The 16,941-nt window shown below is 41.6% G+C and overlaps 1 protein-coding gene across 3 annotated transcripts in view; it reads right to left on the reverse strand.

Moving 5' to 3' along the window:
* The window catches only part of gabbr1a (gamma-aminobutyric acid (GABA) B receptor, 1a), an 83,939-nt gene that overhangs the window by 23,407 nt on the left and 43,591 nt on the right, over nt 1-16,941 (reverse strand). For all 3 annotated transcript variants that reach the window (XR_010892136.1, XM_067364811.1, XM_067364810.1), the window contains 6 exons: nt 15,340-15,490; nt 7,611-7,743; nt 7,332-7,448; nt 4,999-5,106; nt 4,693-4,786; nt 461-588 (listed from right to left, as the gene is read on the reverse strand). Coding sequence is in view for 2 of the 3 variants with exons in the window: in XM_067364811.1 (XP_067220912.1) it covers nt 461-588; nt 4,693-4,786; nt 4,999-5,106; nt 7,332-7,448; nt 7,611-7,743; nt 15,340-15,490 (731 nt within the window). In the remaining variant the exon portion in view is untranslated. The remainder of the gene's footprint in view (nt 1-460; nt 589-4,692; nt 4,787-4,998; nt 5,107-7,331; nt 7,449-7,610; nt 7,744-15,339; nt 15,491-16,941) is intronic.

A 16,941-nucleotide genomic window follows, 5' to 3' on the forward strand; every position in this document is an offset into this window, starting at 1 on the left:
AGCAAACCATTTATCATAATTCTACAGTGCAGACAGATAGCATATAAATTGTGAGGTGGAGGCAAAGTCACCTGCTGGGTCTCAATTCATTTTCAAGGAGACGGGCGAGCAACATTACACCGGCCCAGAAAATGCTATAGCCCTGGGCGACAGTTCCCGCCACTGCTCATTAGCAGTTTCATTTAATTAACTTTGTCTTTTTGTCATACATTTATAAAGTCACATATTGTGGCCTTTTAAACACAGTAAAACACATGGGGAAGATATAATAGTTAAACAGTTTTTTGGCTGGTAGGTCACAGTATTGTTGCTACACACTGATACACATACAATATATGTAGCGATATATTAATAGATGAAACAATCTCAAGGTGTTTCGCCCAGCTGTCAGTTATCGTTAGGCTACACAGTGAGGACATTATATACTGTGAAAATACAAACAGCCAACAGTCAGACTTACAGCTACATTGTAGATGGCCATGCCGACCGCTCTATGGTCATTAATCTTCTCGGTGGAAATGGACTTGGTCTCGTAAGCCAGAAAGATCCCCAGCAGCAGCAGAAGTCCCTTGTAGCCGTACACCACACCTGAAGGGACAGGCATCACTTAAAGTGAGTGCTCTTAAAGCTTCGAGGCTGTTTAAGCATTGGTCACATGTGGAAACTGTATGCTTTTCTGTGATACTTGAGGTATTTGTCAGGGTTTTGAGTCCAGCAACATACAAAGCAATGCAGGCAGAATAACTCAAAAATGATTTCAAATTGTTCGATTGAGCCAGTTATTTTTAATGATTCTTTCAAACTGAAACAAATTTGAAAAACACTGAAATAAAATGGTGAGATGAATGACACCATCTACATTTCCATTCAAAAGTTTGGGATCAGCAAGATCTTTATTATTAAGAAATTAATACTTTTATTCAGCAAGGATGCATTCAATTGATCAAAGGTGACAGTAAAGACATTTATAATGTTTTAAATAAATGCTGTTCTTTTGAACTTATCAAAGTTTCACAGTTTCCACAAAAATATTAAGCAGAACAACTGTTTTCATCATTGATAATAGTTAATATATCTTGAGCAGCCAATTATCATATCAGAATGATTTCTGAAGGATCATGTGACACTGAGGACTGGAGTAATGATGCTGAAAATTCAGCTTTGAATCACAGGAATAAATTACACTTTAAAATATATATATTCAAATTGAAAATATTTACTTAATATTTAATATTTCACAATATTATTGTTTTTACTGTATTTTTAACCTAACAGAAATCAGTGAAAGAGATTAACTAAGGCTGCATTTTACCTGGAAAAAAATATAAAAAGGGTATTTAATAATATATAATTTGCAATACTTCCAAGTGATGTCATGAATGAATGATTCTATTGGGATTTGAGTTTGAGTCTATTAGACTTCTCAAAAGACAAAAGAAGAGTCTGGGGTGGAAATTTTGATGATGTATGCAATGCTTTACAATTTAAATAATAAAAAATGTTTTGTGCATTACAGTACTTTTTTCATATTACAGTAATAAATGCTGGTAAAAATGTGCTCAATTGACAAAAATTTGACTCGGGCATGTATATGTGATTCACCCTTGCAGCAGTGGCATAGCGCAAATCCAGTTATATACCGCTATCAGCATACTTCAACATTATATGCTGATAACGGTATATAACTGTCTTAATTTATTCCATCATTTCTCTTGTGGCCTGTACATATAATAAGACAAATGAGAAGAATAGTATTTCATGTTAAACAGGTTGTTTTTTAAAGTCGGTGGTTGAAGTAAAGCTTAATTTCTTAATTTTCATTGATGACTGCAGCCTACTGTATAATTCATTGTATAATAAACGTAAAAAAATTTAAAACATTTTTAAAGAGGAGCTAATAGCCTAATCTTTTATTATCCTCACAGAACGTCAGTTATGCGGTGATGCGCTATGAAATTATTGCGGGGCAAATTTATTATAATATTAATTTAATTATATAAGTAGCCTAACCTAATAGTAATAATAGTAGACTAGAAGAATGTAACAGGCCTACATTAATTGGAAATGCCAAATCCTCTTAAAGGTGCCCTAGAACTTCTTTTTAAAAGATGTAATATAAGTCTAAGGTGTCCCCTGAATGTGTCTGTGAAGTTTCAGCTCAAAATACCCCATAGATTTTATTTATTTAATTTTTTTAACTGCCTATTTTGGGGCATCATTAACTATACACTGATATATAGGTTGCGGCCCCTTTAAATCTCCCGCTCCCCGCCCCGGGGCTCGCGCTTGCCTTAAACAGCATAAAAACAGTTCACACAGCTAATATAACCCTTAAAATGGATCTTTACAAGATGTTCGTCATGCATGCTGCATGCATACATCGGATCATGTGTGTATAGTATTTATTTGGATGTTTACATTTGATTCATTTGATAGTGCTCCGTGGCTAAACATTACACACTGTTGGAGAGATTTATAAAGAATGAAGTTGTGTTTATGAATTATACAGACTGCAAGTGTTTAAAAATGAAAATAGCGACAGTCTTGTCTCCGTGAATACAGTAAGAAACGATGGTAACTTTAACCACATTTAACAGTACATTAGCAACATGCTAACTAAACATTTAGAAAGATAATTCACAAATATGACTAAAAATATCATGATATCATGGATCATGTCAGTTATTATTGCTCCATCTGACATTTTTCACTGTTGTTCTTGCTTGCTTACCTAGTCTGATGATTCGGCTGTGCACAGACGTTCTGCCCTTGTCTAATGCCTTGAACATGGGCTGGCATATGCAAATATTGGGGGCGTACATATTAATGATCCTGACTGTTACGTAACAGTTGGTGTTATGTTGAGATTCGCCTGTTCGTCGGAGGTCTTTTAAACAAAAGAGATTTATATAAGAATGAGGAAACAATGGAGTTTGAGACTCACTGTATGTCATTTCCATGTACTGAACTCTTGCTATTTAACTATGCCAATATAAATTCAATATTTAATTCTAGGGCACCTTTAATATTGCCAATATTTGATGCTTTTGGCAATATCTCTGGCTATTGTCGACCCAGCTCAGGGAGGTTATCGCGGGTCCCCGCTGCAGTGTGTGCACATCAGCTACGCCACTGCCTTGGAGACTAAATGAAGATAGATGATCTCTGTCCAGTCTATATGTCCATATTTTAAAAATTGTAAAAGAAATTAAAAGACAAAAATAAATAAATAAATACAGGAAGAATGGAAAAGGAAGTGAGAGAGAAGAGAGGGACCAATAAGTCACATTAGAGTTTAATCTCGTTTTGAGTTCAGGGAAGGGTTTTTTTCTCTGTAATATTATCTTCCTGTACAGTGCGAGATAGTCAGGCTATGAGATCCAGACCTGGGCACTGACCCACAAAATTTAATTTTACACTGCGGCGCTCTGATAGGAAGACAGGGCAGGAGGAAAAGTAGGAGAAAAAGAGATAGTGAGAGAGAGATAGAGAGAGAGGGGGAAAGAATGAGTTGTGAAATATTGAGAGGAATACAAAATGAACTGGTGGAAAAAAAAGAAACTAGAGCAAATAACAAATAATTATTAATTTAAATTTCGAAGATAGATTATATCAGTGTAGAGTGAGAAGCAACCATATAGATCATTCATATATATATATAGATATACACTCTGAGTGGAACCCCAATGCTGCATTGCTTAAGACACACTCAAAGACACAGAAAATACTGATGGGAGGTACGATTCTTTTCTGCGAACTGGTTCTTTCAGACAGTTCATTTCACTGAACCAAAAATTGCCATCCAACGCAATGACGTCACTATTACGTACATATATCCCAGAAGAAAGTGCACACTCAAACATTCAAATAAAGCAAAACTGGGATGTTTTACATGTTTAAAGCATATAAAGTGAATAAGCTAGTGTCATTCAACTCACCTTTTTCACAAAAACACGTGAAACCGAAAATTACATTTCACCCCTTCATTAAAAAAAATTTCATGGCTGGTGCTAGTGGTCTTTGTAATTTTGCTTTTCTTGAGAAAACAGGGGGAAAAAAATCTTAACTGCATATTTTTATTTGATTTAGTCGAGTTCGTTGTGCATCAAACACAATGTGGTTTTCAGGTATCGAGATCTGACAGCAACAGCACATTTTTTCGCTTGGGCGAGTGATTTGAGGACAACTTTAAGAATGCAGAACAAAGCAACGACTCATAATACGCCAAAGCTGGATCTGCTTATATCAATCCCTCCATAACTGCCACAGATTTGCAGAAAATTACCATAATTTAGCAAATAAATAATTTACGGTCAGTTACATATATAATCCCAACAATGCAAGTTTTATGTTACACCTCAAAATGACAAGGGAATTCATATTAATGTTATTAATTTTACATCCCAAACTCATTCTCTGAAATGGCTTGTGTATGCAGAGCATTCGTAGGTTATATGGACCGCACACCCCTGATATATATATATATATATATATATATATATATATATATATATATATATATATATATATATATATATATATATATATATATATATATATATATATATATATATATGATGTATTCATATTTAGCATTAGCGGTTTGTTTAAATTAAAAATCCTTAGTAAAAAACACTTCAAAAGTGGTACAGAGAGAGCACTGGACACGGTGAGTGAATACTGGATACGTACCAAGCCATGTGTTCATCTTCTCTGAACTGCAGTGCTCGAGAAGAGGCTGAATCAACACATCCAGATCTTCTTTAGGAGCCTCTTTAGTGAACTTCTGCTTAGAGTGAGAAAACGAGAGAGCGAGAGAGAGCACTTTAAAGGACAGAGATTGAGGTCAATGCAGCAGAGCACTGCACTACAATCCTTCACCATTAACACCTACTTTCATGCGCTTGCTCGGCAGAAATTTCTAAGGCATCTCTGAGGAAACACATCATAAAAATCAAAGTAACAACAAGAAAAAGAAAAAATAAAGTGTCACCACACCTCCACAGTTATGTGCAGTGGGTCCATGATCTGCCAGATAAGCAGAGAGAGAACATCAATAGCCAGCAGAACTGCAACGGTCGCATATAGCTTCCACGGCTCCAAGTGCTGCGGTGAAATAACAAGACCATAATCGTTAGTCAATGGTACACAGTCGCAAAACTTCAAGACAGTAACAAGCAACTGCTACAAACGGGGAAATAAAAGTTTCATTTATGCAAGGTCACAGCAGCTGTAGACATTATTGTAAACTGAGTATATCATTTTTTTTTATTGTGGAACACAAAAGAAATACGTTTTGAAGAATCTTTACACATCTCATAATGTGTATCTTTAACTACACATTGTCATGTGAACAACCAGTCAGTAATGATGCCAATTTAAGTTTTACATACCTTAAGTACACTAAGAAATTAATACTTTTATTCAGCAAGGATGCATTATATTGATCAAAAGTGACAGTAAAGACATTCATAATGTTACAGAAGATTTGAATTTCAAATAAATGCTGTTTTTTTAAACTTTCTATTCCTCAAAACATCCTGAAAAAAAAAAAAAATGTATCTTCGTTTGATTTGTATGAGCAAAGAACCAGTTCATAAGAGTCATTCACTCGTGAATCAGCTCATAAGAGTCATTTGTTCGTGAATCAACACTAATCATGCTGTATTTATTTTTTGCATGCAGCTTGTGAAAACAACTCAATAGAAGATTTTACGTCATCACATTCAATTCAGACGCCAACCCACATTCGCATGAACCAGATTCCTTTTGATAAATGGTGAAAAAGCTTCGAAAAGCCCAAAAAATTACAACACAAACCTCATAAAAGCATTATAAAGTATAGCTTTGTGTGAGAAGCAGATGTTTTAGCTTGCAAAACATGAAAATGATCAGCAAATAATGACTTACATTTTAGTCAGTTTTACACAAAACTATCGCATGATTTCAGAAGGCTTGAAATACAGCATATAAGCCATATCAACTACTTTTACGGAGACGTATTTGCCATTTTTGGAGATTAAACGTCATTCCATGACAAGAGCTGTATAATGATTCTTCAAAAATTTCTACTTTTATGTTTAACAGGAAAAAAGTAAAAGCATACGGTTTGGAACGACACGAAGCGAGAGAAAATAACAACTAACTCTTTCAAAGAACCAGCGCCTTCAAGGTGCTGTTCTGAATAACACGTTTATTTTCCTGTCAAGGTAAATGATGGAATTGCTCTGACACCATAACAATTGTGTTTACTCCATTGCAAGGAGGGCAACAGGAAAGCGGAATGCCAATCATCAGCAAACATGACGAAAGTCATGTGTTGCAAATGTGGTGATATTTCAGTTCCCATTCCATCCATTAATCCGTGGCCGCAGGCACCCTCTGGGCCGTCAGACTGGGAAAACGGGATAGAACCAAGCTTCGCAGCATACTTTCTTTTCTCTCTCTCTCCCTTAATCGCCGTGAAGGCGTCAAATGACCCGAGAGCCCCGTTTCTACCACATTCAGCCTGAGCGCCGAACTTTCTTCAAGTGCTGTCGAACCACTTAGGCAAATTGCCCCATTATGGACATCGGGAGAGTTGAAAGTCATCTCGATTCGTCGTGCAGAGCACTTGAATAATAAAGCCCCCTGAAGGTCGGATTTCCGTAAAAGAAGTTTAATGCTCATTCATATTCATCCATATTCCATAGTTGGGGTAATCTGGTCGTCGTTTGATGAGGTCTTAGGGTTTCCCTAATGCCGTGTCTTATTGCTTTAGGACACAGGATCAGAGTAAACACATATGTCAAGATGCTAATAGTGTGTTTGTGTTGTGTAAGGATGAAACAGACTTCTCCCAGCAAGAATAAGTGAAAGGAGGGGGGAGGTTCTTCTCCATTTCATGCTGGGAAGCTTCATCTAGCGCTGTAGAGTCAGTGGTGTGGGATTCTTTAATATGCAGTAGATAACAGTGAACTCGGCAGCACTGCATAACGCAAGCGTGCTGCTCGTCACATTTGCAGATTCTGCAAAATTATCCAAAAATAATTAAGAGGTTACTGAAAAATGCAAAGTCTACAGCCCTGTCATCACTCTAATTAAAAAAATGTGAATTTATGTGAAATCCAAAACTTAAAAGGATAGTTCACCACAAAAATCCTGCCATCATCATCGTTTGCCATTGCTCACCCTCGTGATTCAGAATGATTTTCTTTCTATTGTAGTCCACAAGTAAATGTAATATGGTAATATACATCATTGAATATGAAAAAAAATATATATATTCATTATTGTGTAAGCTATTCTTTTAAATGCAAGATGCATTTTGTACCCACTCAAGACCGATTTACCTTCCTCTTCTCTTTTTTCTCATCTTTCTTGGTGAAGACGGTGTGAACCCACCAGATCTTGGTGAACATGCTGCCATAGGCTAAACTGAAGCCTAGTCCTAGCAGCCACAGGCGAAACTAAGAAAAAAAAATCAGAGAGAGAGAGAGAGAGCTCAATTGGCAACTTAGCTCCAAAGCAGCCATTCATTTTTAACAACAAATCTCCAGTGTGCTCAAAGGTCAAGGCTGAACGAGAGGAAACGGCAATATAAAAGTTGAGTATAACATTTATGACTCTACCTGGCACACCACGGGGAACTGTGATCTATGGACATGGAGTCCATCGATGCCCAGAGGAAAGACAGCTGCCAGTGCCAGCACGCATCCCACCGCGGTCATGTTGTTCAGATAGGGCTGAGAGTTCTGAATGTATCTGTCAGAAGGGTTAGATCAGACTACAACTGAGCTCACAGATATATTACACCGTTTCAAAATGAGAAATCCAAAACATGGCATTTATGTCGGGCTGAAATATTATTTTGTAAGTATTCAGAAAAACATTTAAAGGTGCAATGTGTAAGATTTTGTCCGCTAGATGTCGCTAGAGCCCTATTCAAAACAAGGGCGTAGCTTGATGACGCCAAGTTTGAGCGCGGAATCTTGGGACATGTGGTCTCCACCTCACAGCCGGTGGAAAATAATCGGGATAGGACTCGGGAAGAAATCATGTTCATGGATGCAATTATTAGCGTTCCCTTTCGATACTTCACTCATACTGCGTATGGGGAAAGGTCTCCTTTTTCCCCGTTACTGAAGCCTTTTTCAATAACGCAGTGTAACTGCATCGTCATTGGTTCACTCATAGACAAGTTGTTGAACCAATGACGGCGCGGCATAGCCGCTCGGCCTATGGCGACAAGCCCGCGAATATTCCCGCCGAAATGGGCGGGGTAGCTATATAAGCAGGCGCGTCGCCATAGGATTTCAGTTCTCTCTCCTTCAGCGACGACTTCATATCACTCTTCGCTGATCTCCGGCTGAAGCCTTCGCCGCCTGGAAGAAGCTCGCCTGGGAGAAGTTCTCGCCGCCGTTGAAGAGGCTCCCGCAGCGGACTGAGCTGAGACCGCCGAGCGAAGACAGCGCCGGCGCCCTCGCAGACTGCCGCTTCGAGCGCCGCTCTCGAGCCGCCCGCTTCCCGCTTCCGGCCGCCTCTCAGCGCGTCTCCTGCCGCCATCCGGCGCCGCTCAAAGAGCTTTTCCCGCGGCTTAACGTCGCTTTCTAAAAGAGCTTTCCCAGCGGCTCTCGCTGCTCTAAAAGAGCTACAATCGCCGTTTTCACGGCGGCGGCGTTGCCTACAATGCCGCGCCACAACTGTGGCACATGCAGAGCCAATCGCTCCGCGGATCTTCGTTCTCTAGCAGCTGTTCACCGCGCCGCCCTCGTGCCGCCTTCAGCATCTGAGAGCATTCAGCTTATTCCCTGCCGTCTTCCGTCAGGTGAGTACAGAGCTTATTTTTCTACTTTCTCGCTGGCGTTTGCTTCAAATGCCGTCTCCGAACGCGTTATTTGCCGGGTCCTCCCCCGCAAACCGCGCTCGTTGAGGGTGCGAGCTCTCGCTCTCTCAGCTGAATTTGACATGATGCTCTCCCCTGATTTAGGCGAGACTCGTGATACATTTTCTATCTCCCCCGCGAGCCGCGTTAATCCAGATATATGACATGTCTTTCTTCCCTAGCTTGGGTGAGAAACATGTTATATGCTTAATTTAATGGAGCATCCTTCTGCTGTTTGCACTGAGTCTTCTCTATGCGTTGTTCGCCGGTTCTGCCCGCGAGCCGCGTTTATTGAGAAATATAACATGTCACTTTTCCCCCTCTTGGGAGATTCCCATGTTATAAACATTCAGTTTATATAGCAGATTTTCGCAGAAGTTAACAATCTCTCAGCTGAATTTGACATGATGCTCTTGACTTAGGCGAGACTCATGATACATTTTCTATTTGTGTGAGTGTATATTTCCTTATCTCAATGCGCGTCGCTCGCCGGTTCCGCCCCGCAAGCCGCGTCGATTGAGAAATATAACGTGACCTTCTCCCCCGACTCGGGCGAGAAACATGTTTTTATACTGTATTAATGGAGCTGATTCTGCTGTTTGCGCTGAGTTTTTCTATGCGTTGCTTGCCGGTTCTGCCCCGCAAGCCGCTTCATTGAGAAATATAACATGTCGCTCTCCCCCTGTCTCGGGTGAGACACATGTTATATATATATATATATATATATGTATATGTGTGTGTATATATATATATATATACAGTTGATACAGCGTATTTCCGCCGAGTTTGCTGAATTTCTCAACGCGTTGCTTGCCGGTTCTGCCCTGCAAGCGTCCTTTGAGAAATATAACGACACTCTCACCTGTCTTACGTGAGACCTATGTTATTTATATTCAGCATATCAGTTGATGTAGCATATTATTCCAGTCTCTCTGCGTGTCGTTTGCCGGCCCTGCCCCTGCAAGCCACGTTCATGAGGATGTATGCGCTCACTGAAAGCGAGCTCAATGCTCACTTGTGCTTGGTGGAACTAACATGCTCATTATGCTGGACCTCTGTTCATGTGACTTGCTGGCTCTGCCCTGCAAACCATGTTCATTGAGGTAGAGCGGTCTCACTTCTGACACCGCTCTGTGGAATATATCTTGATGCTCTCCCCTGACTCAGGTGGGACACATGTATATTTTTCCAAGAAGCATATATCTGTTTACTGAGTTTCTCAGCGTGTCGTTTGCCGGTTTCACCCCGCAAGCCACGTTCATGAGGATGCATGAGCATTTCTAAAAACTAGCCGGTATGCAGGCCCCCCTTTCAGCGGCCCGCCAACCGGCACCATTCAACCCCTTGTCACGCGGGCCTGGCAGGCCATCCCCGGAGTATCAAGGGGGTTCTGGGGATAATATCTCAAGGCTATTCGCTCCAGTTTGCTCGCAGACCCCTGCGTTTTTGCGGGGTGCTTCCCACTTCAGTGAACACGGACGACGCTCACGTCCTCCGAGCCGAAGTGATGTCTCTGTTCGAGAAGGGGCCTATAGAAATGGTCTCCCCTCAGAGAGCGATTTACAGCCATTACTTCCTCATTCCCTAGAGTGATGGCGGTCTTAGATCCATCTTAGACCTCAGACTCCTGAACCTTTCCCTCATGAGATGGAAGTTCAAGATGTTAACGCTGAAACAGATCCTCGCGCAGGTTTGCCCCGGGGACTGGTTCTGCTTGCTGGACCTGAAAAATGCATACTTTCACATCCAGATAGCCCCCCATCTCAGGCGATTCTTGAGATTCGCATTCGAAGGCGTGGCTTGCCAATATATGGTCCTTCCATTCGGGCTGTCCCTAGCTCCTCGCACTTTTACCAAGTGCATGAACGTGGCGCTTTCCCCACTGAGACAGTTGGGAATCCGGGTTCTCAATTTTCTCGACGACTGGCTCATCCTAGCCCAGTCACGAGCTGAGCTGGAGCATCACAGATCTGTGCTACTCAGCCACATGGAGTGTCTGGGTCTCAGGGTCAACTTTGCCAAGAGCTCACTGCTCCCCAGCTAACGTATAATGTTCCTGGGTGCAGTCTTCGACTCAGCCCGTATAACGGCTGTAGTATCGCCAGAGCACGCTCTGGCCATTCAGCAGCTCGCGGCATTGGTCAGGAACAGAGCCTATCTCCCTCTGAAGTACTTCCAGAGGATGCTAGGGCTGATGGCTTCCGCCTTCCCGGTTCTGCAGCTCGGCCTTCTTACGGATGCGGCCTTTGCAATACTGGTTGAAGTTCCGGGTCCCTCCTCACGCCTGGCGGCACGGCCGCCTGCGTTTCGGGGTCAATCAGGCCTGTTAGACAGCTCTGAAACCCTGGATGAACCCTGTATGGTTCAGTCAAGGTGTACCCCTATAGGCGGTGTTCAGAAGAACGGTGCTCTCAACAGATGCACCCAACACAGGTTGGGGTGCTCTTTGCAAGGGCAGACCAGCCTTCGGCTCGTGGTCTCATGAAGAAGCCATCTGCACATCAACTGCATCGATGTTGGCAGTGATTCGAGCCCTTCGCGCCTTTTAGACACAATGGTGTCATACATAAATCGCCAGGGTGGTCTTTCGTCCAGCCGCTTATGCGCTCTGGCGAAGCGTCTTCTGGAATGGGCATTACCAAGGTTTCAGTCGCTCAGAGTGACTCACACAACCGGGAGAACAAACTTGGGAGCAGATATGCTATCCCGGAGCAATGTCCCCTCAGACGAGTGGATGCTCCACCCCCAGATGGTTCTCACGATCTGGGAGTTCTTCGGGAAGGCAGAGGTAGACCTTCGCCTCAGAAGACAACTCTCACTGCCCAATTTCTTTCTCAAAGGAGGACATTGCGCTGGCTCATATCTGGCCCAGCACCCTCCTTTACGCTTTTCCCCCGATTGCTCTGATCTTGCAGATCATCAGATGAATCAGGGAAGACAAGCACAGAGTCCTTCTGGTGGCCCTGCTCTAGAGGAGCCAAGTTTGGTCCTCAGAGCTGTTCAGGCTTTCCACGAAAGCCCCGTGGCCGATCCCCCTGAGACGGGACCTCCTCTCTCAGGCAAACAGGACGATTTGGCATCCCCAGCCAGAACTCTGGGCTCTGCACCTCTGGTCCCTCGACGGGAGCCTGCTAACCTCCCAAGGGACGTGCTGAATACCATTTCTCAGGCGAGAGCTCTGTCCACGAGACGCCTCTACGCCCAGAAATGGTCGGTCTTTGTTGACTGGTGTTCTACACGCAACATAGACCCAGTGGAGTGTGACGTATCTCCGATACTGTCTTTTCTCCAGGAGCGTTTGAGTCTGGGTCGCACACCTTCAACGCTCAAAGTTTACATAGCAGCCATTGCAGCGTTTCACGCTCCTATTGCTGGCCAGTCAGTGGGACGAAACAACCTCCTGGTGCGTTTCTTGAGAGGTTCTAGGCGATTAAATCCTCCTCGTCCTCTCACTGTTTCCACCTGGGACCTCTCTTTGGTCCTCAGAGCTCTTAAAGGGCCTCCCTTTGAGCCACTGCGTTCAGCTGACCTCAGGCCCCTGATGCTCAAAACCGCTCTGCTACTTGCACTAGCATCGGTTAAGCGAGTTGGTGACTTGCAGGCCCTCTCCGTGAGCCCTGCATGCCTTGAGTTCGGGCCCAACGACTCCAAAGTCGTTTTGAAACCTAGGCATGGCTTCGTCCCTAAGGTGGTCTTGACTCCATTCAGAGCACAGGTCATTTCCCTCTCAGTGCTTCCTCCCTCGTCGGACAAGCGAGAGCTGGAATTGCTCTGCCCCGTCAGGGCATTAAGGACCTACGTTGAGCGATCACAGGCTTTCCGGCAATCCGATCAGCTCTTTATCTGCTTTGGTGGCTGCACCAAAGGGTCTTCAGTCTCAAAGCAACGTCTTGCGTGTCGGATAGTCGATGCTATCACTCTTGTTACTCCTCTATGGGCCTCAACTGCCCCATAGGAGTTAGAGCCCACTCTACTAGAGGAATGGCTTCCTCTTGGGCCTGGTCTAGTGGAGTTTTGATTAAAGACATCTGTGAGGCAGCCGGCTGGTTCTTGCCGTCCACTTTTGTCAGATTTTATCATTTGGATGTCCCGACCTTACAAGCTCGGTCATCTCGGTATGATCCAGCGGCCTCTATTGAGCTCCGCTTCATGCCACTCTGGGAGTTAACTCCCCTTTTGGTAGTGTAACAAGGGTTCGACGGCTCCAGCCTTCTCACTTGTCCTCTGGTTCCCTCGCGGTGTCCAAGACAAGTCCAGTCGTTCCCTGCTGTGGCACGGCGCGGTTGAATTCGTTCCCCATACGCAGTACGAGTGAAGTATCGAAAGGGAACGTACTCGGTTACTAACGTAACCTCGGTTCCCTGAGATACGGAACGAGTACTGCGTTACATGCCGTGCCACGAGGCTGCGGCTTCAGTGTCGTCGCTTCAGTCGAATGACCTGAAATCCTATGGTGACGCGCCTGCTTATACAGCTACCCCGCCCATTTCGGCGGGAATATTCGCGGGCTTGTCGCCATAGAGCGAGCGGCTATGCCGCGCCGTCATTGGTTCAACAACTTGTCTATGAGTGAACCAATGACGATGCAGTTACACTGCGTTATTGAAAAAGGCTTCAGTAACGGGGAAAAAGGAGACCTTTCCCCATACGCAGTACTCGTTCCGTATCTCAGGGAACCGAGGTTACGTTAGTAACCGAGTACGTTACTGTAGTATGAGCAGAGCAGGACCGAGTGTTGTAGGAGCTGAACGAGGAGCTGGAGCGATTGTTAATGAGAGACGAATGCAACACACACCTCATGAGCAGAGGAACTTTTATTATGCCACAGTCACTGGCGCTGCTTCCGCTTTTCCGGTCATGAGTATGAGGTAACGCAGCTCTGTTTATCATATTAGATACATTTAAGAGTGTTGAAAATTATGTTATAACGTTACTCTGTGCGTTTGCTCAGTGGATGCTGTGAGACACTTGTTGCACACTGCAGTAAGATAGATCGATTTTAGATAATCATATTAAATGCTGGATGGTTTGTGTTGATAAATGGCAGGCAATTAAATTTTAAAACCTATGATGGAGCGGGTATGACGCAATTGACAGGCGACTCCTCACACGTCCCGGAGCCTTGGCTAAAATTGCAATTTTCTCACAATTTACAAATAGTTTCATTTGGGGTATTGTAAGTACACAAGTGAACAAAATATATAACACTGTACTAGTGGTTTTTTGGATATTTTACTGCAAAATTCGTACATATTGCACCTTTAAAGGACGAAAACATTGAATTTCCTTTATCTTCTAAAAATTTACCTACGGAAGAGGATTAGTGCCAAGCAATAATAAAAAAATAAAACCATCTCGAGATTAAAGTTGTTAAATTTTGAGAAAAAAAGTCTAGATAAAATGTTGAGAATAAAGTCATTAAATTACGAGAAAAAAGTTGTTAAATTATGAAAACAAATTCGTTAAAGTATGAGAAAAAACTCGTTAAATTTCGAGAAAAAAGTCAAGATAAAATGTTGAGAATAAACTCATTAAATTATGAGTTTGTCAACATTTTATCTCGACTTTTTTCTCTACATTTAACGTGTTTTTTCTCGCAATTTAATGACTTTATCTAAATCACCCTTAAAGACCCCCTGTGGTGAAAATCAAGGTTTTAATGTTGTTATATGTCTATCTGGTGTTTTTAACATGCTTTAAGACAATCAATGTGCAAATTCTTAAGTCAACACCATTGCTGAGTATTTTCTCTTTAAAACTGCAGTGAAAAAAGAAATCGCTGGTGTTTGTGACATCACAAACAACCTCGTAACCAATCGCGTCAATGTACCGGCGTGCTTTAGTATATAATTAACTGACCGCAGCGTGCAAGGAGGTCTCAAAAGTAGGTTTACTGAGTGGATCTCTGAGCTTGTGCAAGTGAGTGGAGGCAGAGCTAATTTGCATATTCATAGATCCATGTATATTAAATGAGGCAAGGGTGTAGAGTTACATTAAAGCTATTTTAAGGCATTAAGAATTTTTTCAAAGGAAAAAACATTTAAATATGTAATTTTGGTGATCAAAGATATGTTTTAAGGGATAAAATTTAAAATAAGATAAAATTATTTGATGGCTTATTTTTTTGAAAACATATCTTGAACAAAGTAAGACATTTGTTTTACATGACAGGAGATCAAAGAGGAAGAGAGCAGACTGAAGGAAGACTAATGTCAATGCATAAATACACTGACAAGACCTTTTCTAGCAGTCAAACATAAATATAAAATCAATAGATTCAAATTTTGATGTCATCTTTTACAAAGTTATCTGAAACGATATTAGGGACATTATTTTCTATTGTATGGCAAAATTAATAAAATAAAAAAAATGTGTTGAGAAATATGCCTATTAATTGATTAATCAATAATTGTAATGTTTTACACAACACTTCAGATCACTTGCATGTGGATTTCTTTTGAGCACAGGATACTGACCTGACGCTACTGTTGTATATGTTGAAAGAAAGGCAAACTATGCCTAGAAGGATTCCCAGCCCAGCAAAGACAGACACTGATACAAAGAGCTTCTGGGAAAGATAACGGAACTCCTTAATCACCTTGGTCTGGTCTGCCGGAGGGCCGAGGCCTGTCAAGAGAGAATCCAGTCAGAAAATATCAGAGGAAATACAGAAACCCGATGGAGAGCAGAGAGAGCAGAATGGCAGATAAGAGTGTAAAGATCACAGCGTGGTGATGCATAAAAACATGCTGAAAAAATAAGAGATTGACTTTATTGACAGTTTTGAGTAAAAAAAAAAAAAAAAGAAGTATTCTGGATTAGTTCGGAGAGTCATTAGCTAGGTCTGTGCTGTCAAACTTCAGAAACACAACTAAGAGAGAATATTAATGGAATTTTTTGGCAGACAATTTTCTGTGAAACAGGGCCACTGGGTCGTTTTTACACGTCAAGTGTCTGGAAAAATTCAAGGGAAAAGGAAGCTCACAACGTTCACACATTAGCAGGACCAGATGGAATCTGACTTTAACACTTTTCACACTTTCAGTGTTCGATTTGGAGGGAATTCTGTGAAACAGATTTAAAGATGTGTTAAATGGGAGTACTACACTTTTTTGCTAGCTAAAAGAATAAACAAATACATTAAAAATATTTAATAAGCAAACATACAAGGGACAAGGAAAGTGTAAAACTGCCTGAAGGCTGTTCTAATTCTGAGCGGGTCAGAGCGGGTTAATCACTAAAAATGTTGCAAAATGAGAATAAATAGGGATATTTTAATGATGGCATCTGGTATGAACACATTGTAAATGGCTAATGAATGAGACATTTTGTGACAGGAAGAGAAGTGGAAGAGAGCAGGGCACAGGCTGAAGGAAGAGGTTACACTTTATTTCCACTTGATCCACTTCAGACATTCTGCTATCTATAAGTAACTTGGCAACTACATGTCAACTAACTCTCATTAGAGTATTAGTAGGGTTTGGGTTAGTAGAATAAGTTGACATGTAAAGTATTAGCATATATCAAGCAGACAGTCTACTACTAATACTCTAATGAAAGTTAGTTGACATGTAGTTACAAGTAGAATGTCTAAAGTGGACCATCGAAATAAAGTGTTTCCAAGGAAGACTAATGTCAATGCACACATATACTGACAAACATTCAAATGATTTTAAAGGTGCCCTAGAATTAAAAATTGAATTTATCTTGGCATAGTTAAATAACAAGAGTTCATGGAAATGACATACAGTGAGTCTCAAACTCCATTGTTTCCTCCTTCTTATATAAATCTCATTTGTTTAAACGACCTCCGAAGAACAGACGAATCTCAATCTCAATGTTATGTAACAGTCGGGATCATTAATATGTACGCCCCCAATATTTGCATATGCCAGCCCATGTTCCCAACATTATGAAAGGCATTAGACAAGGGCAGAAAGTCTGGATGTGCACAGCTGCATCAAAGCAAGCAAGGACAATAGCGAAAAATGGCAGATGGAGCAATAATAACTGACATGATCCATGATATCATGATATTTTTAGTGATATTTGTAAATTGTCTTTCTAAATATTTTGTT

This window comes from Chanodichthys erythropterus, chromosome 17 (assembly GCF_024489055.1).
Source record: "Chanodichthys erythropterus isolate Z2021 chromosome 17, ASM2448905v1, whole genome shotgun sequence".
Classification (NCBI taxonomy): domain Eukaryota; kingdom Metazoa; phylum Chordata; class Actinopteri; order Cypriniformes; family Xenocyprididae; genus Chanodichthys; species Chanodichthys erythropterus.